This window comes from Cynocephalus volans, chromosome 9 (genome assembly GCF_027409185.1).
Source record: "Cynocephalus volans isolate mCynVol1 chromosome 9, mCynVol1.pri, whole genome shotgun sequence".
In the NCBI taxonomy this organism is placed as follows: domain Eukaryota; kingdom Metazoa; phylum Chordata; class Mammalia; order Dermoptera; family Cynocephalidae; genus Cynocephalus; species Cynocephalus volans.
The window spans coordinates 43,794,184-43,820,973 of NC_084468.1; the positions used below are offsets into that span (position 1 = coordinate 43,794,184).

General features: G+C 39.6%; 1 protein-coding gene across 1 annotated transcript; it reads right to left on the bottom strand.

Annotated features, from left to right (window-relative positions):
• Positions 1-19,129, bottom strand: SGCB (sarcoglycan beta). The gene is made up of 6 exons (XM_063108084.1): positions 19,012-19,129; positions 11,215-11,424; positions 7,962-8,147; positions 6,881-7,072; positions 6,462-6,593; positions 1-3,211 (listed from the first exon to the last, which is right to left on the bottom strand). The coding sequence occupies exons 1-6, from the start codon at positions 19,045-19,047 to the stop codon at positions 3,008-3,010; spliced, it is 960 nt and encodes a 319-aa protein (XP_062964154.1). The 5' UTR covers positions 19,048-19,129; the 3' UTR covers positions 1-3,007.
• Positions 19,130-26,790: the final 7,661 nt, after the last annotated feature.

Sequence of the window (26,790 nt, forward strand, 5' to 3'; positions counted from 1 at the left end):
CAATTTACAGAATTTTTATTGTAAACAGAGGTCATTAATAGTTATTACAAAATGCATTAACTGAAACTCAAGTTAGCAATCTGAAACAAATTTATAGGTTTATTTTTGTATGGCATAGTTTGTAATCTTTGCCCCTCTCAACACTTTTAAAAAGATTACTAATATTATCTGCATTTCAATGGTCGCTTGTCAGGTTTAGCACCGTAACATTCTCACCCCTTTAAAAAACACTCATTCAAAACTAGGTTGAACTTCCACCTTTCATCATCAAAACTATCACACAAAATTTGTTTTTTCACAATGCAAAAAGAATACAGATAAATATATTTTAAAATACTGCAGACTATGTATAGGCAGTCCCTGTTTTGTGTTGTTTTGCATTTTTCCTATCTGCCCATTAGACAGTCTCTGAAAAATCCTGCATTCATGAAATTTGTCCCGCTTGTCATTGCAACTCACCTCCAGAATACTGTAGTTATTTAAACAAGCATGCATCTGCGCCCCCTCCTGGGGGCCTGTCTTTGTCATCCCCCTTCCCCAAGGTTGCTGTTTGTCATATTAGTGCTCAAGGCAGGGGATGAACATACAGCAGGAAGAGATAAAGTTAGCATTTCAGTTTACGTAAAAATACCATCTGGTGGCAAGAATGAGTTGCTGAAGGTTTACTGTGAATCAAAATAGGTCATGGGTAAAACAGATAGTTTGTTCTTGTTCTTTTTCCCAGTGAGTTTGCCATCTCTACGTTTCAGTAAAAAAGCAAGGACCACCTTAAAGTATCCGAAAATGCCATACCTGTTAACGATCAGTTCTATAAAAACATCAAAATATCCTCTCATGTCAAAAGCATTTAATGAAGATGTATCAAAAACACAACTATTTCTCAAAGAGAAGTAAAAATAGATTATTTCATGAATTACATTCAATAAATAATACTTTGTAATATAGTGTTCTGTGGTTTTGTAAAAATACTTATTTAAAGAAACTTTTTAAACAAATCTAAATAGAGTAGACAAGTAATGAGTGTACAATTTAAAAATATACTGAGCATCTGAACAAAAATTCCAACAATTTTTCTGAATATCATCCAGATATTAAATGATATTGAATATATCCAAATGGATTCTGATATCGCAAATAATAACACTCAGAAGTCATAAATCTCTTTTTTTTTCATTTAAAAATTGAGCTCAGTGTTAGGCTGTAAGACAATCCTTATTTCACTGTAATTTAATGACTTCATAATCTCTAAGGTATTTGGTTTCTCCATCAGAGAGAACTATGACAATATTGAACAAAAATTGTTTTTGTATTGATTCTCTTAGCTACCAAGTTTGAAGTGACCATGACAGAATACTGTTATACTTGAATGCAGGGAGGAACCTATAATACATCTCTAATGCCTATTTTATAGCAAACTACTTTGGGGTTCCTGTCCCTGATCTTGTGTGTGTCTTAACACCAAAGAGTTCACTTCAAATCAAATATAAAATACATTAAAAACTGACTGGTTTGAAGGTTATAAATAAATACAATGAGATAGTGATATTAGGAGCAGAGGCAAATTCTTACAGTTACTTAAACATTATTGGTATTATCTCCTGCATTAGCACTTTTCAGTCTGGTACTTCACAACTTACTTTCAAGGCAGGGCACACATTAAGGAGGGTACTATTTGTGTGGCACACTGGAGTAAACCCATCGGGCCATTCCTGGCCAGCAGAACTTGTCTGGGCCCATGGCTTCCCCACTTTCCTCTGTGCTGCCCTGATTGCTAAGAGTTTAAATATCTTGGCATCGCTGTTACCCATTCAGACACTCCACTGTGCCAAGGCCCATCAGCTGGGAAACTGGGATAGCTCACAAGGAGGCCAATTTGACTTCTCTATAGTATAATATTTTGGAACTGGATTAAGATAGTTTAAAACCTGACAGTGATTGGTCATTTTTTTGTTTGACAAGAGATTTATTTATTTTCTTATAACTAGAGTAAGCATACCTATTTTATTTGACTCTTGTCTGCTTAGGTAAGTGTGAATTAGTCTTTGTTCGTATTTCTAGAGTTTTAAATAACTGAAAATTCAGTGCAGATAGTGAAAAGAACACGGTGTTTGGAATCAGGTACATCTAGGTTTAAATCACACCTGAATGCCAGTCTTAACTCTACTACTTTCCAGGTGACATTAGTCAAGTTTAACTTCTCTGATCCTCAGTTTCCTACTGGGTAAAACTGAGATAAAAACACCTACTTGCAGCGTTGTGGTAGGGATTAGAGATATTCAACAAGCAATGTCTAGGACAATGCCTAGGATGTTTAAGATCCTCAATGACGGCTATCATTATTATTTAAAAGTTAAAGCTGGATTTTATTTTAATTTATACCACATTATGAACACTTGATATTTATCATTATTTCAAGTAAATATTCAATTACAGAGTATTTTCTTCCTAGTGCTAAGGAACCACAGTTTCTTACTATCTCACATATGTAAAGTTCTTAGATGACTTCACTTGCATGTGAGAATATGGCTCAAGGTCAATGCCAAAAAAATCTGTGTCTTTCCTTTTAGAAGCCACAGCCAAGACAGAGCATCAAACACTGACAGTGTACCCTTTAAACATCTTAAGTGGGTCTATCCCCATTAGAGTTACCAAGAGCTTACTTATAGTGAGTCTAAACAGTTGCTTTCAGCCCTTTATTCTTTAGAAAAGGGATAGTGCAATTTTAAAAACATTTCTTTAAAGATTAATTTAGATTTTATTCACTTCTCATAATTATTTTAGAGAGCTGTAATTTGAAGATCAGTGCAACTTAATAAAATGTATTAGAATTTAAGCTCTCTGAGAATATTTTAAATATGAAGACTATATAATAGATATAGCAGTGCTCTGCAGTTAAAATAATTACAATGAATTATCATAAATTTTGTAAAAGAATGATTTGCATGCATACTCTTAAAAAAAAAAAGTCAAATCCAGACATGAAAATATTGATGGCTCTGGGGTTCTTCTAATATGTGTTTCCACAGGGGTTGTCTGAGACTTGGCAGCCCATGTTCTGGCCGGTTACTTGCACTTTGAAGAGAGTCCCATCAGCACACATGCATAGCTTGTAGCGTACCCAGTCACCACTACCCAACTGGTCTCCGCTGGAAGAACTGGGTAGGCGGGTTGTGCTGACCATCACAGTTCCATTTAGGATGATGCTGTTTTCCTATTAGGAGAATAATAATGATTTATTTGTGGGTGTAGAACAAAGTTAATTAAAAAAACTTACTGGCATATTAACAAAAAGGCACTTACTGGCATATTAACAGAAAGAGTGAAGTCATGACCAAAACAACAGCAGCAACAACAAAAAATGAAACATCAAGATGCTACTGGTGACTTCTCAGTCCATGCAATCCATAATGTATGTCAATAAACTCGCAACATAATTTATTTCTCAAATATTAGTTAAAATTACATTAAAATTCCTAAATGCAAAAATAAAATTGATGTTGATAAAGTCTCAGATCACTTTCACTTGTTAACTCCTAAGGCAGTTATAACAAAGTTACTGATTGATAAGTTTTTGATGATGAGAAGAAAAGACTGGTTTTGTCCTAGAGGGAATTAATTTTAATTTCTCATGTTTTTGCAACACTGCAAAGGAAGATTAAAACCATATGATTTTGCAGACCAGGTACTCAGAACAAACTGTCTGGAGGTTCTTTTCTTCAAGACAGTGTTCCAGGAATGTTCTCGTATTGTAGGCCTTTAAAATCCTTTCTTTTTAGGGACTCTTAAACCTCTCTCCTTTCCTTCCTCCCTCTCCTTCTTTCTTCCTTTCATTCATTCAGCAAATAATTATTAAGTACCTACTATGTGTCAGGCACTCTTCTAGGTGCTGGAGATACGGCAGTAAATAAGAAGGCAAGGTCCAAGTTCTCACGGAGTTGACATTTTAATGAGGTGGGGGCAGACAATAAACAAATGAACAGGTAGGACACATAGGACATCAGATGGGATAAATGCTATGAGGAAAGATAAAGCAGAGTAAGTAGAGAGTGACCAGGTACGGATTCTATTTTACATAGGGTGATCAGAGAAGACCTCTCTGATGGGTCACATTCCCATAGAAACTGGATAAAGTGAGGTAGCAAGGTGAGTAGGTAACTGGGGAAGGGAAATCCAAGCAGACGAAACAGTGCATGCAAAGGCCCCAGGGCAAAGATGTGCCTGGTGCTCTAGGGACAGTTAGGAGGCCAGTGTAGACGAAGCACAGAGTGTGAGGGGGACAACTGATAGGAGACGAGTCAAAGAAATAACCAGGGACCAGACATGTGAGGCCAGGGATGGACTTTAGATTTTATTCCAAATTAAATGGGAAGCCATTTGGAAGGTTCTGAATAGAAAAGTGACATGATCTTTTTAAAAGGATCACTCTGGTTGCTGAGTAGAGAACAGACTACAGGAGTGAAAGGATGCAAGCAGGAAGACCAGTTAGGAGTCTGTTCCAACAGTCCAGGCAGGAAATGATGGTTTAGGCTATGATGGTGATGGTGGAGGTGGTGAGAGGCGGCCAGACTCTACGTCTTCTGAAAGTAGAGCCAGAAGGTTGTGCTGATGGACTGATGGGTATCACTTAACAGAACAGGAACAGTGAAAGAAATGCATGTTTCTGGGGGATGGAGGACATCAAGATTTTAAACTTGTTAAATCTAAGATGCCTATCATATATCAAAGTGGAGAAGCAAGTAGGCAATTGGATATGTGAATCTTAGTTCAGAGGAGAGGTTAAAATAGGAATTCCAAGCTTATAAGCCATAAGAGCCATAAGCTTATAGAGGGCCTTTAAAGCAAAGAGAGAAAGCTGGTTATAAAGTAATGGAAATGGCCAATTGATTATGCAGTAGAAATGTATAAAATAAATATGATTCTTAAGGGACTAGTTTTCAAATTGTGTTCCATACTGCCATCTTGTGGTAATTCAATCTTATTTTCTTTAAACTGTTTCTTAAGCATTCTTTTTTTAAAAACAAGCAATTTAATTGTTAAAATTCTTTCTAATGACGAGGTTAAAATCACATTAACTGAGTTATAAAGCTAATTATCTTTTTAATACTGGCTTCTTTTCCTTTGTAGAGAAACTGATGTGTGTGCATATATTTCAAAGTATTTTAATATCTGTCATATTGGAAATAAGGTAGAATGGGACAAGAATTTTCAGGTGGAAAAAATAAAAGGTTTTGGTAACTTGCTAATGGTGTATATGCAAATCTCTTACATCCTCTTGCTTCTCTGACTTTCTCATGCAGAGAACAACAGTCTCACTGGGGCCACTCTTCTCTCAGAGGAACGGCTTCTTACCACAGTACATGTAAAAATACTCAGTACTGCTATTGAGTTTTTAGTAAGAATTACATTTTATGTTTGTCTCTATTATTTAGAGATAGGTTTATGTGCTTCAGGGGAAAAAGGCTGTTTATGAAAGTGAAAGAAAACTACTCAATTTTTAAAAATTTACTTTTTCTAAGAACTGTGAAATTGAATTTTTTTAAAAAGAAAAGAATTTATAAGTCCTTAGGTTTGGGTTCATTTTTGTCATGTAATACTTGGTAAGACAAATTTAGTTACCTTTAGTTAAATTAACTTTAGCATGTAGTAGGTACCCAAAGGCATTTTGAATAAATATGCTTTGACCAGAATTGTGGGCCAGTATAAAGTTTTTGGACTTATGGCTCCCTTATATGATATATGATACCTGTTAAAGTTCAGATATAATCTGGGCAGCACAAAGAAAATTTCAATTGCAACACCCACAATAAAGGCAAAAATATTTTTCTTTTACAGTTAATAACAGATGTCTAAATAAAAATACATTTTATACATTTGTTAATTGTTTTCTTTCACATCACTGGATATAAAACCCAGGAAGGGATATGAAAAATTTTTAATTAAAAACAACAATAGCAACTTCAAGGCACGGATACTTACTTTGATCTTCTAGAATTCTCTTTTAGAAGGTTTTTTTTTTTTTTTTTTTTTTGACTTTTATAATAATATGAGGGTATTTCAAAAGGTTTGTGGAAAAATAGAATTTAAAAGGTAATACAATTCTTTCCATGAACTTTTTGAAGTATCCTTGTAAAAGTGATCATTATATCAAAAAAATTTTTTTTTAGAAAATACGGGCTAACAGAAATGAAGATAAAATGAAATAATTTGTTATTGTGCTACTCATAGTTAAATATTGTTGACATTTTGGCACCCCTTCCAAATTCTTATTAACATACATATGTTCTGAAAAATAAAAATATTTCACAAATTGTTTTGTAACTGTCTTTTACTTCACAATCCATTTTGAACATCTATGTCAAAAAAATATACAACTACATCATTTTTAATAATTGCATACTATTCCACATATGGATTTATGTGTCCAAGAACCTAATAATTCTCTTAAACTCTTAAATACTCACAGCCTTTAACTCCATATTACCACCCACGTGAAATTCAATGGTTTTGCCCATAATGAATACTCCTTCATTTCCACGCACAATAGCACGCCCATCAACTTTTATATTTAAATCACTGGTAGCATTGCTGGTAATCTGAAAATTAAAAAAAAAAAAAAAAAAAAAATACCAAAAAGAGTTTCACCCATGAGATATGAAAGACAAGTATTTTCATTCATGTTTTAAAGATGTGGAAATTGAGATGAAGAGAGAGGACTTGACGATGGCCACACAGCTCGTTAATGACAGATCTACAACTAATCCTTTCCAATGTTCTGGAATATACTCTTTCATACCACTATAAAACAGCATAACTCTCCTCCCACTTTATAACTTTAGGCAATAATTCTCTCCCAGTAGTAAGCAAAGAAAATAAATCATACCCTTTCAGTAGATGCTTTTTGAACATTCAAACTTTTTACTCCACTTGGCAAATGAAACTCATGAGTTTCATAGTCTGTGCTGAATAAGACATTCTGAGTCCTTGGGTCGAAAAACTGCATACCAATGTCACTCGTAATAGAAGTTTTGTTCTTTTCTACACTGAGCTTTGTTGTCCCTTGCTGAAAAACAATCTTCAAAAAACCACTTTATTATGAATATGTTTTCAAAGAATACTGCAACTGAAATCATGAATAATATTAAAAAAACCCAAAGAAAACCCACTGTAATACCCTACAAAAAAACTTACAATAATAGACTAACTTCAAATACTTTTAACTGTGTCTGTCTTCCCTCCACCCACTTGGGAGAAAAGTTCTTGGAAGTGAAGGCTTGTGTGTTTATTTGCTAACACTGCCTTGCACAAGTACTTCAATCACAGAGAACACAGCCCAACCCTAAGATGGGCAGGGGTGGGAGTGAGAATATCTCCTGGAGGCTTTATTTGGTTGAAAACCTACGTTATGGCAGCCATTTGGCATGGGCAGCCACTGACTAGATTGGAATGTTCTCTTCCAGACTCCCAGAAAATGCAGGGTATTCCAACCTAGGAAGGTGCTTTTTAAAAAACTTTTATTTATATTTATTTTTGTCAGGTACAGTGTGTTGTTTCAACACATGCATACATTGCACAATGATTCACTTAAGAGTGGACAGCATATTTCTGTACCCATTAGTCCATCATTTCTCTTCTCCCGCACCCCCGCCCCTCTGGTAACCATTATTCAACTCTCTAGGAAGGTGCTTTTTTAATGGCTTCCTTGTATGGAGGACAGAAGAGCAACTTATGTAATCTTATACTAATTACATCTCTCATAGAAAATGCTACCATTGAGCAAAATCTAGAATATTAAGGAAGCATCTAACTTTAATGGATTACAAGACCAACAATATTATTAAATATATTTATAAATTTTCTCTAAATGAAAATATCCATTTGCAATAACTCTAGATTCTCGCAAAAAATTTTCTCTAATGTCCCTCTTCCATTTGTACTGTATTTCAACTAATGTGGTAACTTACGGGCTGGTTGTTGCCAGTGATGACCAAATTTTCATTTCGCCTTCCTCCTACTGTGCTCTTATACAGAGGATGTATAACTCCCATGTCAGATACTTGCTTAAATCGAAGCAGACCACTTTCATGAAACTCCATGCTGTCACAGCCATTTGGTCCAATGCGAATCACAGCCCAGATAACAAGTGTTATCTTAAAAAGAACACAAGCCCACTGTTAACAGGCAGCATACATTTAACATAATTGGAAAACAAACAGAAAATATCATTGCCAAAACATTAAAGACTTCCTGAAAGGTTCAATCAGTGAGATGAACTAATCAATTGGTTTTCCACTTACAAACAAAACTAATTTTATTTTTACTAAGGTATTACACGCAAATAGCCAAAAGTCAAAACCTCCTAAAAGGTCTGTAATAAAAAAGAGCAGTTTCTTATTTCTTCTACCTTCTCTAAATTTCATTCCCCAGGAATAACCACTTTCAATAACTTTAACTATTTTTTTTTTTTTTTTTTTTTTTAAAAGATGACCGGTAAGGGGATCTTAACCCTTGACTTGGTGTTGTCAGCACCACGCTCAGCCAGTGAGCGAACCGGCCATCCGTATATGGGATCCGAACCCGTGGCCTTGGTGTTTTCAGTACCGCACTCTCCAGAGTGAGCCACGGGCCGGCCCTAACTTTAACTATTTTGTCTAGAATTTACCTCCAATTTCTAAATAACATATGCATACTGTTATTTCTTCATTCATAAAGTTTAGGTTTTATCTATTAATTTCCTATTTTAGCAGATTAGAATTTTAGCTCATTTATACCTCTTCTCTCCCCCAACTCCAATCTCAAGTTTTGGTTAAACCCATGTTCAGTACTTTCAGTATTATAAACATGTAAATATTGTTTACTGCTAAACCAGACACTATACTATGATGGTATTTCCTATCTTGTACTTTGCATCTCAGAGTTTAATACTTCTTTATTTGCCTAATTTGTTTGAAAATCTAACTAAATCTCAAACCCTCCAACATTTCTGTAAAAATCTCTCAATGAAATGTCCTATAAATCCAAACCTCTCAGATGACGTATTAATTTTATTTTTCACTTCCAGGAAATTTTTCTTCCTGCTCCAATCTGGACTGGTTACTCTCTGGACTTCCTGCACAGCTGTAATCATGACCTTTTCCTTCACTTTCATACTGGATCTTTATTTCATCATTCTCCTGTGCTAGAAACCCAGTTTCCTATGCCCTTGTCTTCAACTTTCTTGGTTTAGTGCTTTCTTTTGGGAGAGCACTTCTGCCAGTGGCTTCCTTAGAAACAATGTATGAGAAATAAAATTTTCTGGAAACTGTACATGGCAAAAATATGCCTTTATAATCCCTTACCTTTGATTGAGAGTCTGAATAGGTATATGTTTCTAGATTTGAAATTATTTTCTTTTTGAATTTTGAAACCCGTTGCTTTATTGCCTTCCAGTTTCCAATGCTGCTTTTGAGAGGCCCAATGGCACTGTGGTTTATATTCTTTATATATAACCTGTTTTGTTTTTTTTTTTTCTCCTCTGGAAGACTTTAGGATCTTTTCTTTATGCTTGGTTTTCTTAAATTCATAGTAATGGCCTTGGCATGAGTCTTTTTTATGCATTATGCTGGATCCAGAATAGTAGTTTTCAATCTGTCCTAGGAAAGTTTCTTAATGCATTTATTTCATAACTTTCTCCTCAATGTTTTTTTCTGTTCTCTGTTTCTGAAACTCCTATTAATAGCATGTTAGAGCTCCTGGATTAATTCTTTAACTTTGTCGAACTTTCTGGAAGAGTTCCTTTTCTTTATCTTCCAATATCTATTCACTCATCCATCCATCCATCCATCTCTGTGTGTATGTGTATTTCTATGAGTTCTTCATTATTCTTCAATTGCTCTTTATAAATGGCATTTTTTTTTTTTTAGTTTTCCATTATTTGTTGCATTTTCTCGATCTCCCTGAGTTCCTGCTTCCTCCATGGTTTGGGTGTTTTGGTGTCTATCATTTTTCAATTCTTAGAGCTTTCCTCCAAAACCTATTGATCCCTGGCTTAGTGTTTAGACTTAACAGTGAGGTTGTAAAAAGCTCATGGAAAATTTTCTGTGTGGAGTTGGGCTTATGACTGACAGCCTGCACAATAGGAAGATTTGGCTCTTTCACTGGGACCTGCAAATGTCAATATCTTCAGACCTTTTCTCTACATGCCTCAGTTTCTCCAGAGAAGGTTCCTCTATCTCTTGCCTGGGGCCAGGAGGCTGGAGGTGGAAGATAAGGATAAGGGAGCACAGGAAAGTGAGTCTCAGAGCTCAGACTCCCCTGACTTCACATGGAAACACATCCCTACCCTCCTCTGTGCAATGTCCTCAGGCAGAAAGAACTCTGTCTGCTCCATTGTGTCCAGAGACACACTAGTTTTGGGTGGGATTAGGAGGAACAGGTGCCTGGCTGCTGGATCTGAATCACTTCAGAACTGCTGCAGGGTTGGCCCGTGGCTCACTTGAGAGAGCGTGGTGCTGACAACACCAAGTCAAGGGTTAAGATCTCCTTACCGGTCATATTTAAAAAAAAAAAAAGAATGCAACCATGTTCATAATCAGTTTTATGTATACCAATAATCACTCTTTCTGAAATTATCTGTCTACACATATGCCAGAGGGTCTCAAATTTAACCCTCAGATAGTCACAACCACAAATTAAAAATCCTTCTTCTTTAAAAAAGCAAATATCTTTGGAAAAGGCAACATATCAATCAGGTCCTCAGCACATAGTATAAATCAGCCTACCAGATCCTTTCATTCTTTGACAACAGGGATTTAGGGTACAAAATATAACCCTTTACTACCATCACAGAGTTTATAATTTTATAATCTAGCTGAAGAGGCAATACTAAACACAGGAAAAGTTGAATGAAAACAGAAAGGATTATACTTTTTAGGAGAGACAAAGGTAATAATATCAAGCCAAAGTTCTCTTCCACTGAGTCAACTTTACCCTTATTAAAAGTTAAGTCCTTTAAAGGGAAGAATCCATGAACATTTTTTTCCTAAATGAGTTAAATATAAGGAAATATTTGCATACTAAGTTTTTTATACAATCATTAAAACCCAATAGGAAATGAATCATGTATAGAAAAGCAGAAAATAAAGACACTCCCCAAAGAAATTACAGAAACAAAGTCCATTTCAAAGAGATGAAAAGTCCCCCAGGATAATTAAAGAATATTCTGTACCACATACTCACAATTAAATTGATGACAGCCAGGATGAACAAGAGGATAATAACACAGATGGCTAAATTGCCCTTTCTCCCTCTCAATCCTGTTTTATGGAGACGATCTTCATCAATTGGAATATAACCAGCTTTAAAGTTACTATTGTGCTCTTTATTAACATTCCTTCTCTCAACAGCCTTCTCACGCATGGACTTCTTTACAGGACCATTGGAACTTTGCTAAGAACAAAATACAACACAATTAAACAGCTGTGCCCTCTCTTTTTGATGCATTTATTTATTAAGTGCAAATTTATAACTAAAAAAAGCTGAATTGATTAATGATATATTTTGCACTAATAAACTATAAGTCACATTGACTTGCAGGCTCCAAGTAAGGACATTACTGTGCTTAGAGGGATAGTGTAGAATCTTCAGTGTTATTTAATAATATATTTTTCCTCTCTGCTTTCAATAGTCCTACTCTAATAAAGTGTACAGCTCATATCTGGGAAGAGTTAACATGTACAATCCATGGGGGGGTAATCTTGTTTTTATTAATGATTTATGAATTTGTTTACTTATATACACACATATACACATATCTGTCATTTATATGAAAAGAATTTGGAATGGCTGGCATAACTGATTATTTATAACTCCACTGACTAAAGTTAACATTGCCCTAAACCAGCAGTTTTCAAAGTGTGGCTGGGGAGTCCTGGAGGGGGTTCACCTGAACCCTTTCGAGAGTTTGAAATATCAAACAGATTTTCAAAATAACACTAAATTGTTACTTCCTTTTTTATTCTCCTACTCTCATGAATGTCCAGTAGAATTGTCCAGAGGCTACATGACCATATGTGATGGCATCATCATTCTAACATCTAATGGAATGTGTGCTTGAATACTCCTGAGCTTTAAACATTTCTCAATTTTAATTTCTAATATGGTAAATATCAATAAATATAATGCACATAAACAAAAGTTCTTTGGGGTCTTCAATAATTTTTAAGAGTGAGAAGAGAAACTGAGACCCCAAAATTTGAGAATCTCTCACCTATAGTTGAATGCCATTTTAGATAATATTTTTGTACATCACAAACACAAAAGGACTGAGCAGAAATGGATACTGTCCAACTTACCTATTTTTCAGAGCTCTGTGAAAACTCATTTATTGAATAGGCACGTGGTAAATAAGCATTTCATGCTTAAACATTAATACCATAAATAGGAATACAAAAGATATAGAGGACAGAACCCTCATCCTCTAGGTATTAGAGACTTGATTTATATACATAAATAGTTAATAATGCAATAAAGCACTCTGTATGTTCAGGTGCCAAAATCAATTGTATAGGCAATACATGCTGTGGAGCTCACAGGGAGGGGAATCAGGATGCCTGGAGTTGGTAGGACAATGGGGAGGAGCAGGTGGGTCAGATCCAGCAGAGCTGGGAGAACAAAGTGGGAAAAGCAAAGCCAGGTTGTGAAGGTTCTTGGACAGCAGGGTACACATTCTAGTTTTTATGTTCTGTTTAACAGGGGTCACTGGAGGTTTTGAGCATGAGTGATATATGTTTCAGGGTGTTACATGTGTGGGCGTTTATAGGAGAGATAGGAAAGAGGAATACTGGTAGGTAGGTGTTGGGGATATTGTAGTAATGAGGGTTTGAGATAATGAGGAACTAAACGAATGTGGGATGAAAAAGGATAGATTAAAAAGATGCTTCAAAAGAAGACAACTGAATTTGTAGTGAGGTTCAAAAAATAATCTCATGTTTATTGTATGGTGATGAGTTAATGGGAAACAAAGGAAGGCAGGTTCTACACGTGTTGCCTTCTGAACTGAATGAAATATACCACATGCCTCGAAGGTAGCTGGAAGTATGGGGCTGGATATTAGGTTGTTCAGGACTAGACACACAGATTTAAGAGTCTTCAGCCTAGAGGTAAGTTAAAGCTGAGACCACATCATTTCACTGTGAAACTAGTATGGAGGGAAGAGAATAAAGAGCTGAGGATGTGGTACAGTTTTGGGAAACTTTAAATGTTCAGGACCACTAGAATAGGACAAATATAGTAGTCCCCCCTTATTCACGGTTTCGCTCTTTCCATGTTTTCAGTTACCCACAGTCAACCACAGACTGAAAATATTAAATGAAAAATTCCAGAAATAAACAATTCATAAGTTTTCAATTGTGTGTTCTGAGTAGTGTGGTGAAATCTCTCGTCATCCTGCTCCATCTCACCCAGAATGTAAATCATCTCTCTGTCCAGTCTATGCTACCTGCCTGTTAGTCACTTAGTAGCCACCTTTGTTGTCAGACTGACTTTCCTGGTATTGTGGTACTTTTTTTCATGTAACCCTTATTTTCCTTTATATTGGCCCCAAGGTGCAAGAGTAGTGATGCTGGTATGTTGTTATAATTGCTCTATTTTTTTATTATTGCTGTTAATCTCTTATTGTGCCTAATTTATAAATTAAACTTCATTGTATGTATGTATAGGAAGAAACATAGTATATATAGGGTTCATTCAGTATTATCTGAGGTTTCAGGCACCCATTGGGGGTCTTGGGGACTACTGTACAATAAATGGTGAGAAAACCAAGAATGTGCAGTATTGCTGAACTTGATTTGTCAAGAATTGCCTTCATAACCTTCAAAGACGATCTCTGAACAGCAAATAGGTAAAGAGGAAATAGTCTCAAAAAGACACCAACATGTATACAGCTATTTAAATGAGTCTAGAAGGAGAACAGAGGAAAGAGAAAATTATAGCTAAAGAATTATGAGCTGTCAGAGGAAAGCTGTGTTTTAGTCTTTTTCCTCCCCCTTTCCTATTTTGGGGGAAGACTTATGTGTTTGATAGCAAAGGGGTAAAAAGCCAAGAGGGGTAAAGACCAAAGGTCTCAGAGTGGGGCAGATAATGTGGGAAACAAGATCTTTCATGAGGCAGGAAAGAAAGAGATATAGAATACAGGAGAAAAGAATAGCCTTAAAGGGTGGAATCCCGCTTCATCTGAAACTGGATAGAATGGTTCACACCAAAAAGAGAAAACATTCTTCTTCCTAGGGACATAGGGCAAGGCCATCTGTCAAGAAACAGTGGAGAGGGCGATTGGAATCTTAATGTGGTGGCAGGAGTAGCAAGCCGGTTGAAGGCTTACGGAAAATAGAAAAAGACAGGAATAATCATTTTGAATAAGATGGCAGATAAAAGTTTAAAAATTCCACAAAGCAGTAAGGAAGATTCCATAGGAGGTAATATAATCTACCTAAAAGATTTTAGAACAAAACAGATTGCCCAATATACTTGTGTAGGTTGTACAGTGCCTGAGGCTGTAACATCTAAGAGGGTGCACTGAAAATGTAGACATCTCAGAGCTGAATATGCATTTTGATACTTTTCGGCTGAATGCGATAAAATACCTTAAGGGAGAGGTGCTTTCTTCTAATTTGCACAAGACACAGTACGGGCTTGGGACAGTTCTAATAAGTGAGCAACTTAAAAATCAGCCAGAGGTTGAACACAGGTCCACATAAAAGAGAGAAAGGACAAAATTCATCCCTCTTGGGATATATATTCACTTTTCTCTGCCAATGCATGTACATTATCATCTAACATTTAGCATTTAACATTTACTGAATAGTTATCATATGCCAGGTGCTCCAAACTACCAACATGAACAAGACATAGGGCCATTCTTCAAGGAGCTTACTTACAGGCCAGCAGGGTAGACAGACAAGGTCACTACCAATTGCAGTACAACATGGTTAGTGCTATAGTGCAGCAGTGCATACAATACTGAAAAGGTACAAAAGAGGAATGCAACTCCATTTAGCAGGCAGGGGCATCAGTGAAGGTTTCTAAGAAAAGCTGAGGTTTGACTTGAATCTTGAAGGATGGACAGGAGTAAGCCAGGCAGGAGAGCAGAGAAGGGTATTCTAGGCAGAAGAAACAGCATGAAGACTTTGAGTACAAGTCATCTCTGGGGGAACTCATTTTGGTAACTTCATGTGGATGGTGGGGATAGGTATAGGAGTGAGGCAAAAAAATGAGGTGAGAGATGTGTTTAGGGGCCAGTAAATGACATAAGTGTCATGGCAATAATGATAAACTATCCTTAAGGCAATGGAGAACTACTGAAGATTTAAAATAGGTTAGTGATATGATCAGACTTGCACTGTAACAAAATAACACCAAAAAGAGAAGGACTTGAAGAGAAGAGCTTAGAGATGAAGATATCAACGGAGTCCAAATGAGTGCCTGACTGAGCTTCAGGTTTGGAGATGAAAAGAAGATTGGAGAGAGGCTTTAAGAGGTAGAACTGAGGCTTCTGGTGAAGATGGTGGAATAGACGGTCCCCAGGATGACTCTCTTCCACAAATCAACCAATTCACAACTATAAAAAAAGCAATGACAGCTACGCTGGGGCCCCTAGAGCTCAGGGGAAGAGAAGGAGAGACTTATGGAGTGCATGAAGGTGGGAGAAGCCACAATGACAGAAAGAAAAAACTGCTCTAACCATTTCAAGCCCCAGCCATGTCCAGGCTGGAGCTGCTGAGCTCATGGAGCAGGAACGGACAAAAGCCACAGCTGTGCCCTTTGGATTGAGTTGCTTGGAGGCAGCAGGGGAGAAGAGGGCCACGGTGGCCCCCAGGCCAGCAAGACCACTAATAGGGTTCCTGTGGTCCCACATAGGAGTGAGGAGCCACAACAACTAAAAAAAGGAGCTTCTCAGAGGCTGGTAAGTCATTGCAAGGGACAGAAGCACGGCCTGTCCCATGGGAAGTGTTTGCAGCACAGGCAGTGGGGGAGACAGGCCCACCAGGGGAACGCTGGGGCACAGTAAGGACAGCTGATCTGCACCCCAATCAGCAAAGGACCACTCAGAGGAAACAGGTTAGGAATATAGAATTGCATGGGGTGCAGTTTGATGAAAAGACTCAGGCCTGGACCAAAGTTTCTATACAACCCAGGTGTACTGGATCTCTTGAGAGCCAGAAGTACCTATAAAGTCAATCATTAAAACCTAAGCTGAACAAAAAGCCTTCCCCAAGGAATCAGCAGCAAAGCAGCAATTTACCTCAACCACAGAGCTCAAGTGCTGGTCTCCACAGAAGTCCCGCCATTTTAGAAGTAAGCAAAGGACAACAAATTAGTTCTAGTGCAGAGTTAAAATGGTAGGAACAGAAAATCCAACACAGAAATGAAAGAAAAATCAAAGTGCCTGCCACCAGAGACAAAGTTTCATATTAACTAGTAAAAGTCTCATTTCACCAAACACCTAAGCACACCTAAAATGCCTAGAACAACCAGAAGTCCCCTGGGCTACTAAGCCAGAAAGGGGAGAGGTGCTCCCCAACACCTGCAACTAATACGGAGGGTGGGATATGAGGCCCCCCCATGCGCAGCCAGCCCAGTGACAACCACCAAGCTGCAGCAAGAAGGGCCCCATGTTCCCGAGCTGGAACAGTCGGAGGGGGAGAGGGCTTTGCCACACTCCCTGACATCTGCACTCAGCCCAGCAATGACCAAGCCACCACTGGAAGCCCCCCCCATCTCCCCTGTGGGAATGAGGGGGGTGCCATAGGCCTCAATCCTGCCCCTCCTTTCTCCTTCCATCTCATTTCCTTCCCCTTTCCCGTCTCCCCCTCCCTCCCAACTGCTCCGCAACAACATCCTAGAATGTAAAAAATAATATAAATAAAATTACATTTTCTAAAAAAAAAAACAAAAATGATGTAGAATTGTCAGGACCTGGTAATTAATTGGATATAAATGTGACACAGAGGGGTTGTAGTGGATTGAATTATGTCCCCCCAAAACTCAACAAAGCTTGAATTTTGTCCCTCAAATTTTATGTATTAGAAACTTAACCCCCACTGTGATTGTTAAAAGGGAGGGAAATCCTATTATGGTAATTGAAAGTTGGAGCCTTGAAGAGGTGATTGGATTGTAGGACCGTGCAATAGTGAATGGATTAAAAATGGTGGTCAGGGGTGTGGTTCTGAGGGCTTTAAAAGTAGAGGAGAGTCTCTCTCTTACCTCTCTCCTCCCCCTCCCCCTCCCTTTCTGCTTCCATCATCTTGCAATGTGAGACCCCTGAGTCACTGTTGTCACCACCAGATGGACTTTGGACTTCCCAGCCTCAGAAACTGTGAGCAATAAATTTCGTTTTTCTTTATAAATCACCCAGTTTCAGGTACTTTGTTATAAGCAATGGGATGGGACTAATACAGGGGTGTAAGACGAGTTCCATGCAGGACGGACTACATAATTTGTGGGGTCCAGAGCAAAAAGAAAACGTGGGGCTTCCTGTCCAAATATCAAGCCCAGGACAGCAAAGCATTAAACTAAGTGGCAGTCCTTCTGAACTCCCTCAAGCTGGCCAGCCCTGCTCCTAGGTTAACCAAGTGGTTGTAGATATGATGCAGTCCACTTTTGAACGTTTTTGAGTTTGAGGTCACAATGGAAAATTCAGTTAAGTTCAAGGCTGGAGACATAAATGCATAGATTTGAATTGAAGACAGAAGAATGAGTCAGATTGCCTAGCTTATGTACAAAGTAGAAACAGAATGTCAAGAACCTTGAGAGTTTCAATAGGTATGATGTAGATGGGAAAAAAAAAATTGTCTAGAACAGTGACTGATAATTTAGGAGGGAAATCAGGAAAGCCAAGGGACAATTTTAAGCTCAACAACTTCAAGAAACTTTGTCTCCTTTTAGTTGCACTCATTGTTTTACATTTTACTTTACTGTTACACGTCTGCAGCTGCCCTCTTGTCATATCTCATTTTTCTACATTTATTTGGCAGTTTGACTTTAAGATCCCTGAAGGCAGGTTTTAGGTCTTCTATATTTCATGTCCCTTCGGATGAGCCTCCAGTGACATATATCTAATAGGTCTCTAAAAAGTTCATTACCTAAAAAAAATCTTTCCAAAGGTCAAAGAGAATGTTGAAAATCTGACTCTTTTTTTCCAACAATGTTGAGGAATGAGACTTTTTCAAGAGAAACTATCATATAGTTTTTTAAAGGAAAACAACAGTTAAGGGAAAAAAGTGACTAGGAGAATTATTTTTATTATAATAAATCACTCTAGCAATTATATGCATGTATATGTATATAGATAGGCATATACATTTACACGCACACATATGCGTGTACGCATATGCATAGCTTGATTTGGGGGGGAAAGCCCTTTAAACTATTCTAAGTTACAAGTTTACAATGGCACGTCGGGAAATCTGTGATAAATCATTTTTTAAAAGTGATTTTAAACCAACCGGACAGCAGACGGTTTTATGCAGGTGTCTAAATCCCCCAAAAACACAGTGGGATGGGAAACCTGCAATGCCTGCATATCTGGGATGGCAGAAATGAGTGGCCGCAAGCTGACACCCAGGCAACAGCTGACCATTTCTTGGCTGGTGTCAGGGGCGCCTCCGGATTGGGGCCGAGGTTATTTTTATCCGCATCTTTGCTGGCGGAGGAGCGGGGCACGTCCCTGCGCAGGCTCCGGGCTGGGACCGCCCTTCCGACGGCGCCCCCTCCCCATCCCCGCAGACGGACAACCAGGCCATGCCGAGGGCCGGGGCTTGCTCCCCCTCCCCGGCCTGGGAGCTCCTGCCCAGGGTCCTGCCCGGCCTTCGCCAGCATCCCCGGCAGCGGACAGCTCCTCCCGCCCCGCCCCGCGGAGCCAGGTCCCCGCCAGCCCTCGCCTCCCGGCCCCCGCCGGCCGGCCCTACCGCGGGCCCCCCGGGCAGGACCCGCTTCCCCCGGCCCCTGCAGCCCCGGGCCGCGGCGGGGCTCACCAACCTGCTCGGCTGCCGCCGCCCCTGCCGCTGCCGCCATCTTCCAGCGCTCACAGCCGCGCTCCCCTCCCGGCCGACCCGCCGCACCGCGCCCTCCCCGCGGCGGCCTCACCCCGCGCGCCTGCGCCTGCGCACGGCGGGGTGTGGTGGGGGCCGCGCTCACACACCCCCGCCCTCGGGAGGAAGCGAAGCTTGGAGCCCGCGGGCGGGGCAAGCTCGGCTCGGCCGCGGCCCCCGCACCCGGGACCATGGCTTCGGGGCCGCGCAGGGGCCGGAAGGGCCTGACGGAGTCTCCACGCGGCCTCGGGCCGCCTCCGGATTCCCCCGCAAGGGCGCCCTCAGAAACAGAGGACGCCTTTCCCCTTCCCCTTTTCTCCCCATCACGGAGGCTGGTCCCGTCCCGAGCCGCGACGCCCTCCTTGCTTGTCCGGCTAGGGTGGGAAGGTGCGATATCGAGAGTACATTTGGACGAGGACCGAGGTGGTGACAATGTGGATGGAAGTTAAGTTGCCAATTAGGCGGCTAAAATCTTGAAAACGGAGACTCCTCAAGGAGGACGTGGAATCACTTCGGGGTGCATCGTGACTTTGGAGGGCCTACGAAGTTTGATGTTTTTTTCCTGTGGTATTGGGAGTGGATTTAACATTTAGTATCGGAGATCGTGTTGATGACGTATATCCTTGGGAACCTAACGTAACGTTTACGGCACACCAGGAAGCCACCCAAATGGACAAGGCACTTGTACACATTTGTTGTTCCTTGTCGTCGATATAATTCGATAATCCTTTTAGCTGGAAAAAAAAATGCAGTAAAATCAGTAGCAACCAAGATGCAGTAACTGTTCATGTTGGGAAAATGGAACAATGTGGTCAGGCTGCCCTGGCCTGGGAGCCAGTTCAGGGCGGTTCAGTAAGCGTTGTGTGTGTGGGTGGAGTAGGTGCAGCGGCACTATGGCGCAGCTTTGCCTGGTGTTTTTACTGCCTCCAGCGCCTGCCCTGCATGGCCATGTTTTTACCAGACCTGCAGCTTCCAAGGACCACGTGGCCAGTTACCTAGCTTATAGACCTGCATGAAGGGATCTGGTGACCCAGCCTGGCGTGGAGGGGCCTGGTGACCCAGCCTGGCTTGTGAAGGGTTTGTGACCCAGTCTGTGAATGGGCTTGAGGGGTCTGGGAGCTCCAGACCCAACTCTAGCTCAACCATCGGCCCAGTCGGTGCAGGATTACCGGCAGGTAAAAGAGCCTGACAACTGGCGTGGTCGCCTTGCTTTACTGTTCCTCATGTAGCTGAATCTCCTCTAGAAAGTACCTTTAAAGGGGCCCTAGGGCTGCATAATAGCAGGAAGCACCGGAGACCAGCCGACAAAGGCTTTCTTTCTCTAGGAACTTAGTCAGTTTTGCTTTTTGATGACTGGAGTGGTTATTTCGTTCTTCTGCCTACTTTACATTAGAAGATGGCTGTGAGGTTTAAATTAGATAATTTATCACATGGTAAATCCCTAATAATTTCCCTTCTCTTCCCTGATTTTAGCTAATGTCAGTACCTAGCTGATCATCGATCTCTCAGCATTTATTTTCCAAATGCTGGAACCACTTGACTCATGCTCAACCTCACTTCTGCCTCAATTTCTAGAACACACCTGCACCTGAGGCAGGAAGACTATAAATTACAGCCCAATACTTTGGGAATCAGCAGTAAGACTCTGTGTTAACAGTCTGCCTCTGGTCCCATCTGTCACTTTGACAACTGGGTTTTTGACCTATCCTGAGATCCTGTTTCCAGATCTGGTAACTAGTTTTTACTTCCTATGCTTTGCCTCTTTTTCTTCTGCTGGGAAAGACTGTTTCTCTGGCATGCACACTCAGTCATCCTCCAAGAATCCATTCAAATGCCACATCTGATCTAAAGACTTCAGAGGCTTCCACAGGTAGTTTCAAATGGTTTGTCCCTTAACTCTACTCCTAGCCTTTTGTAGCACTTCAGACTGCATAGTGTTTTATTTTGTATATCTACTGACTTCATCTAAAAGATTGTGAGTTCTATCTGGAAGGTCTATCTGTTATTCATCCTGTTATCTCCAGTGTCTAGCATGGTAAAGAAACTTAGTACGTGTCTTAGAAATCTGCCTGATATCCCAATTTTTTTTTTTTATAGATAACAGTTTATTGTATATTTTCTTTTTATTAATTTTTTTTTGTATTTTATTTATCATTGTACAATGTAGTTGATTTTCATGGCCCTTACCGATATCCCAGTTTTTAAGACTAGTATCACTGCCTTGATTTTGCCAACCTCTCTCCCACTTAGATGGTGAGATACCTGATAAACGATTTTCCAGAAGCTAAATGCTCTTCAGCTATCTGAGAATCACCTTCGCTTGTATTCCTCCTTGCTAATCTCTCTGACAGTACCCTCCACTATTCTCTTTGATGCCAATTTCTGCCCTCTTTAAAGAGGTCCAGTTCACTCACACGACCACATCTTTAATGTGGGCCATTCCTAATGTATTATCTTCAAGCTTTTTTTTTTTTCCCTGAAATAATGATATTTAGAGTCCACCATGTGCCTGGGAATGTCTCTATAATTCTCCCAACAGTCTTATGAGATAGGTCACCACTTTACAAAGAAAGAAATCAAGGTTCATGGAGGTTAAATGGCTGACCGAGTTTTCAACTAATAAAGAGCCAGAGTTGAACCTGGGTCCATCTGACTAGTCTTTGCTCTTTCTGAATACAACACAGCCTTTAATTCTGCATTTCTTTTTGCCTGTTGCATATTATTAGCAGTTGGAAGCACAAAACAGAGCCTCTTGGGCTGGAGTCTGAGTCAGATTATGAAGACATTTATATCTCTTCATTCATTCTGAAGTGGGTTGAATAGTGCCCTTTCAAAAAGATATGCCCAAGACATAACCTCCAATATTTGTGAATGTGATATTATTTAGAAATAGGGTTTTTGCAGATTGCTATAGACTGAATGTGTTGCCCGCCTCCCCCCAACCAAAATTCACGTTGAAATTCTAGCCCCTGATTTGATGGTATTAGGATACGAGGCCTTTGGGAGTTGTCTTAGTCTGTTTCGTACTGTTATAACAGAATACCTGAGACTAGGTAATTTACAAAGAACAGAACTTTTTCCCTCACAGTTCTGGAGGCTGGGAAGTTCAAGATCAAGGTGCTGGCAGGTTTGGTTGTCTGATGAGGGCCCAGTCTCTGATTCTAAGATGGTGTCTTGAACACCTCATCTCCATAGGGGGAGGAACACTATGACCTCACATGGCAGAAGGTGGAGGGGCAAAAGGGGACCAAACTCCATCGATTCCTCTTTTAATGGCAATCTGTAAGTGCAGAGCCCTTATGACCTAAACACCTCCCTAAAGGCCTCACCTCCTAACAGTGTTAAATTGGGAATTAAGTTTCCAACACCTGAATATTGGGGGATATAAACAGACCATAGTAGGAGTGATAGTTGATTAGCCACACCCTCATGCATGTGATTAGTGCCCTTATAAAATAGGCCCAAGAGAGTTTGTTTGTCCTTTCCACCATGTGAGGACACAGTGACTTCTGTGAATCAGGAAATAGGCTCTCACCAGGCATGAAATCTCCCAGTACCTTGATCTTGGACTTCCCAACCTCCAGAACTGTGAGAAATAAAGCTGTGTTGTTTATAAGCTACCTAGTCTATGGTGTTCTGTTATAGCAGCCCAAATGGGCTAAGGCACAGATGTAATTAAGTTAAGGATCTGGAGATGTGATACCCCCAGATTTAGAGTGGGCCCTTATAAAAAGGTGTCCTTGTGTCCAACACACACAAAGGAGATGATGTGAAGACAGAGGCAGAGATTGGAGTGATCTGTCTACTAGGCAAGGAAAGCCAAGAATTGCTGGCAGCCACCAGAAACTAGGAGAGAGAGATGGAACGGATTCTCCCTCAGAGCCTCCAGAAGGGACCCACCCTGCTGATTTCTGACTTGTAGCCTCTAGAACCATGAAAGAACAAACTTCTGTTGTTTGAAGCCACCAAGTTTGTGGTACTTTGTTATTTATTACAGCAGCCCTAGGAAATTAAATACACACTCCACGCTTAACACATGCAAAATTTGAACTCAAAATCTTTCTTCTTAATCTGCTCCTCCTATGTTCCCTTAGTGAATGACATCACCATCCAGTCAGAAACCTCAAAGTTATTCTGTGCTATAGAGTGATCTTTCTAAATTACAAATCTGATCATGTCACTCCTCCCCTCAAAGCTTACAATCCTCCAATGTCTTTCATCATAAAATTTAAACTCCTTAAGCACATATGGTTCTTTACTTTCTGGTTCCTGTCTACCCCCTTTTGCCCAAACTCATCCTTCACTCCAGCCATGTGCAATATTTGTAGTTCCCATCTATTTGCCTGAACACATCAAGTTCTTAATGTCTCTGTGCCTTTGCATATGTGTTTCTTTCTCTTTTTTATCTAGCTGTTCTCCTACTTGTCCACCAAAACTCAGCTCAAAATAATCTCTTTTGGGACGCCTTTTTAAATTCTTATCCCATCACAACTTTCTGAATTCTGTGCCCCTCTCTGTGATCTTCAAGCACACTTCTACTGTCACACCACTGAAATATATTTACTTACCCATCTGTCTTATTATTACTTAGAAGTGAATTCATAATTCTCCAAATTCTACCTATCTTTAAAGACCCATCACTCAGCCCCTCCTCCTGACAGTTACAATCTTTATTGCTCTCTCCTTTTAACTGTCATTGCACTGATTTACTATGACACCCATTGATCCTTTGTACACTATCTTGTGTGGATTTACTTTTTAACACATATAGACTGAGTTTCTTACAAAGCAGGTGCAATGGTATTATTTCCATGTTACTCCAAGTTCTGAACACATTAGGAACCAAATATGTAATACATATTTAATAACTTTGATGAGTGAATATAGGATTAATTTTTCTAGTGGGTAAAAAATATTACTAGCACCTAAGTATCTCTGACATATGTCCACACCAATGCTAACAATACAGTACCCCAGAGAAGAACCTCATTAATCCTCATCTCTGTGTCTCCTAAATACTCTTCCTGGGTCCAGGCCCACCTCCTCCAAACTTAACCTCTAGGACCTACAATGTGATATAAAGAGACTCGATCATACCATTTTTCTATTTATAGCCCTTTGCTGCCTCCGCACTGTCTATGAAATAAAGATCAATTTCTTTAGCCCAATAAACAAGACCCATCAGAACCAAGCCCAGGACTATCTTCACAGTCTTGTCTCTGACTCACTGACAGCACTGGTGTGACACAGAGCTGGTATTCATCCTTCTCTGCCTCTCCATTCAATTTAATGCCTCTTTGCTACTGATCCTCCTGTCTCTGTTTGCTTTTCTCTTCCTGGTGAACTCTCTCTGTCTTTCCAGGGCTAGCTCTAAATGTCACCTTCAGTAGTTTTCTCTGATCTTTTCTTCAGGAGGATGGGAAAGGAGGTAAGGAAAGTGTCATGACTTCCATAGAATTTTGTATCTACTGTATTTTAACTTGTCACATGGAACTATGTTGTCATTTCTCTCTCAAATAGATTGTGAGATCCTAGGGAGCAGGAGCTGAGTTTAGTTTTGCCTTATGTTTAAGACAGATGGTTATGTCACACTAGAAACCCAGTAAGTGTTTTCAAATGTGCTGAAAAGAATCTATTTCAACATCGCTCATCCTAGGGACTGCCCTCATGCTGTCCCATGTCCCTCTCCTGAGGTGCTTAAGGGTATCTTACAAGTTAGAACATATCCACTGTACCTCTGCAACAGCTTCATGTGTCCTGAACTCACCCCATTTAGAAGTGGCCATTTTCACAGAGCCATGTATTTGCCAATGCATTTAGTTAGCAGAGCTGAAAAGACCGAGGGCAAGGGCGCCTTCTTTTTTGAACTAACTATAATGGAAATCTGGGTCGAGATAGGAGGGATATTTTGTGGTCCTCAAAAATCACACTACATCTATCTTTTCTTCCCCTCTCTCTTGTAATCTGTACTTGCTATAAATGTTCAATAGTTTATTTAGCACCTTATTTAGGTGCTAAGGTGATACGGTTATGATATATTAAAAACTTCCTCTTCTTTTTATAGTTTAATCAATAATGGGCATCGAATAACTGTATAGAAAAATTCTGAGCTGCTGCTCTGAGCGGGGAATGCTTATCAGTTTTACACAGAAATCAGCATCCCTGCTTCTGCCCAGTGGGGGAAACTGCTTTCTTTCAGCTCAGATCCCAACCAATTAGTTCCTTCTCCAATGGGTGTTTATAAAAACTCTTTTCCTTCCTCTCTTTTCCTTTCCCTTTCTCTCAACGGCAGAGAACAAAAAGGACAAAATGAAGCTCCTGAAATGTGAACACAGAGCACTCAGGTTAGAGAATATGGAGTAAGTGGACAAGAAAGTGTCCTACTACCTATGAGAACAAAGTATCTCTGCCTACACAGTACCTTAGCAACAGCAGCGATGAGCACTGTATTTAAAGGCAACTAACTTCATGCAAGTGGATTAGCAAAGGCTGAAAGAATTTCTTTTAATAGTGACATAGGCCCTGATCCAAAGAAACAAGATCCTAACACAGACAGCAGTAGGACAAGAATAATATGGCATACCCAGGAAAGGATCAGGGGCATCTGAAAGAGTATCCAGCCAGAACACAGACTCTTCTCATAGCCACACTGGCCAAGGGTTGCAACTGTCCTTAGGGAAGAAGAACTGAAAATTAAGATGAGGATCCCACTGTATATATCCTTGTAGCTTTTGAACGCATTTATATTTAGTGTACTGTGAACTACATAAACATAACTTTTCCTGCACTGAATGGATTCAGTTAAACTTTTGCTGGCTTCTTAAAATTCCAAATTAAAAATCTCTTCAGTTGACCAATATAAGTAAAATTCACAGTGGACAAAAAGACTTTCAGAAAGCCTATTCCATCTATATGTTTGATACATTCCATTTCCCTAGAACAAATGGCTCTTGATGAAATGGTAGAATTATGACACCGTAAGACCAAACGCTTGGCTGTTAAATTTGCTTTCTTCTACCTTGATGGGATTATGAAATCAGATACAAGGCAGCCAATCACTTTCTCCCTTCTTTCCTTCCTTCCTTCATTCCTTCCTTTCCCCTCTCTTTCTTCCTTTCTTTCTCATGTGCCAGTTGCTGTGTTGAATAACCATCTGTCTTTTTCTTCAGTAAGCTCACATGCAGACAAATAAATATAACATGATAATTGCAGCAATGCCCAGAAGTTAAAGAGAGAAAACATGAAGAAGAAAGTGATGAGCTCTGATTAGTTGGGGGACCTAGGAAAAATTTGTCACTTTGAGCTGGGTTTAAATTTATTAAAACTGCAACTGTAGAGAAATTCCCTGTTTTTTTTTTTTTTTCTTTTACTGGAGGTTAAGCATATTAGTTACTCCAGCAAGCTTGCAGAATAAATTGTACTCAGAAAAGGTGCTCAGCTTTTGGGGATTTGCTAATGCTCTTAGAATCAAGGCTTGACCTAAACTGACCTGTGAACCAAAAATTGAACAAAGGGTGAGATTTACTCAATCCTGAACCTCACCAGTATGTTAAAATAGCATTAAAGAATGTCAGAACTGCAAGAGATCTTAGAGTTCATCTAGTTCCATGCTTTTCATTTTATAGATGAAAAAATGTGGTTCAGAGTGATTACAGACTTATTTAAAGTCATGAGCATTCACTAATTGGCAGAGAGTGAGATAAAGCAACAGTGTCCATGTTCCAAG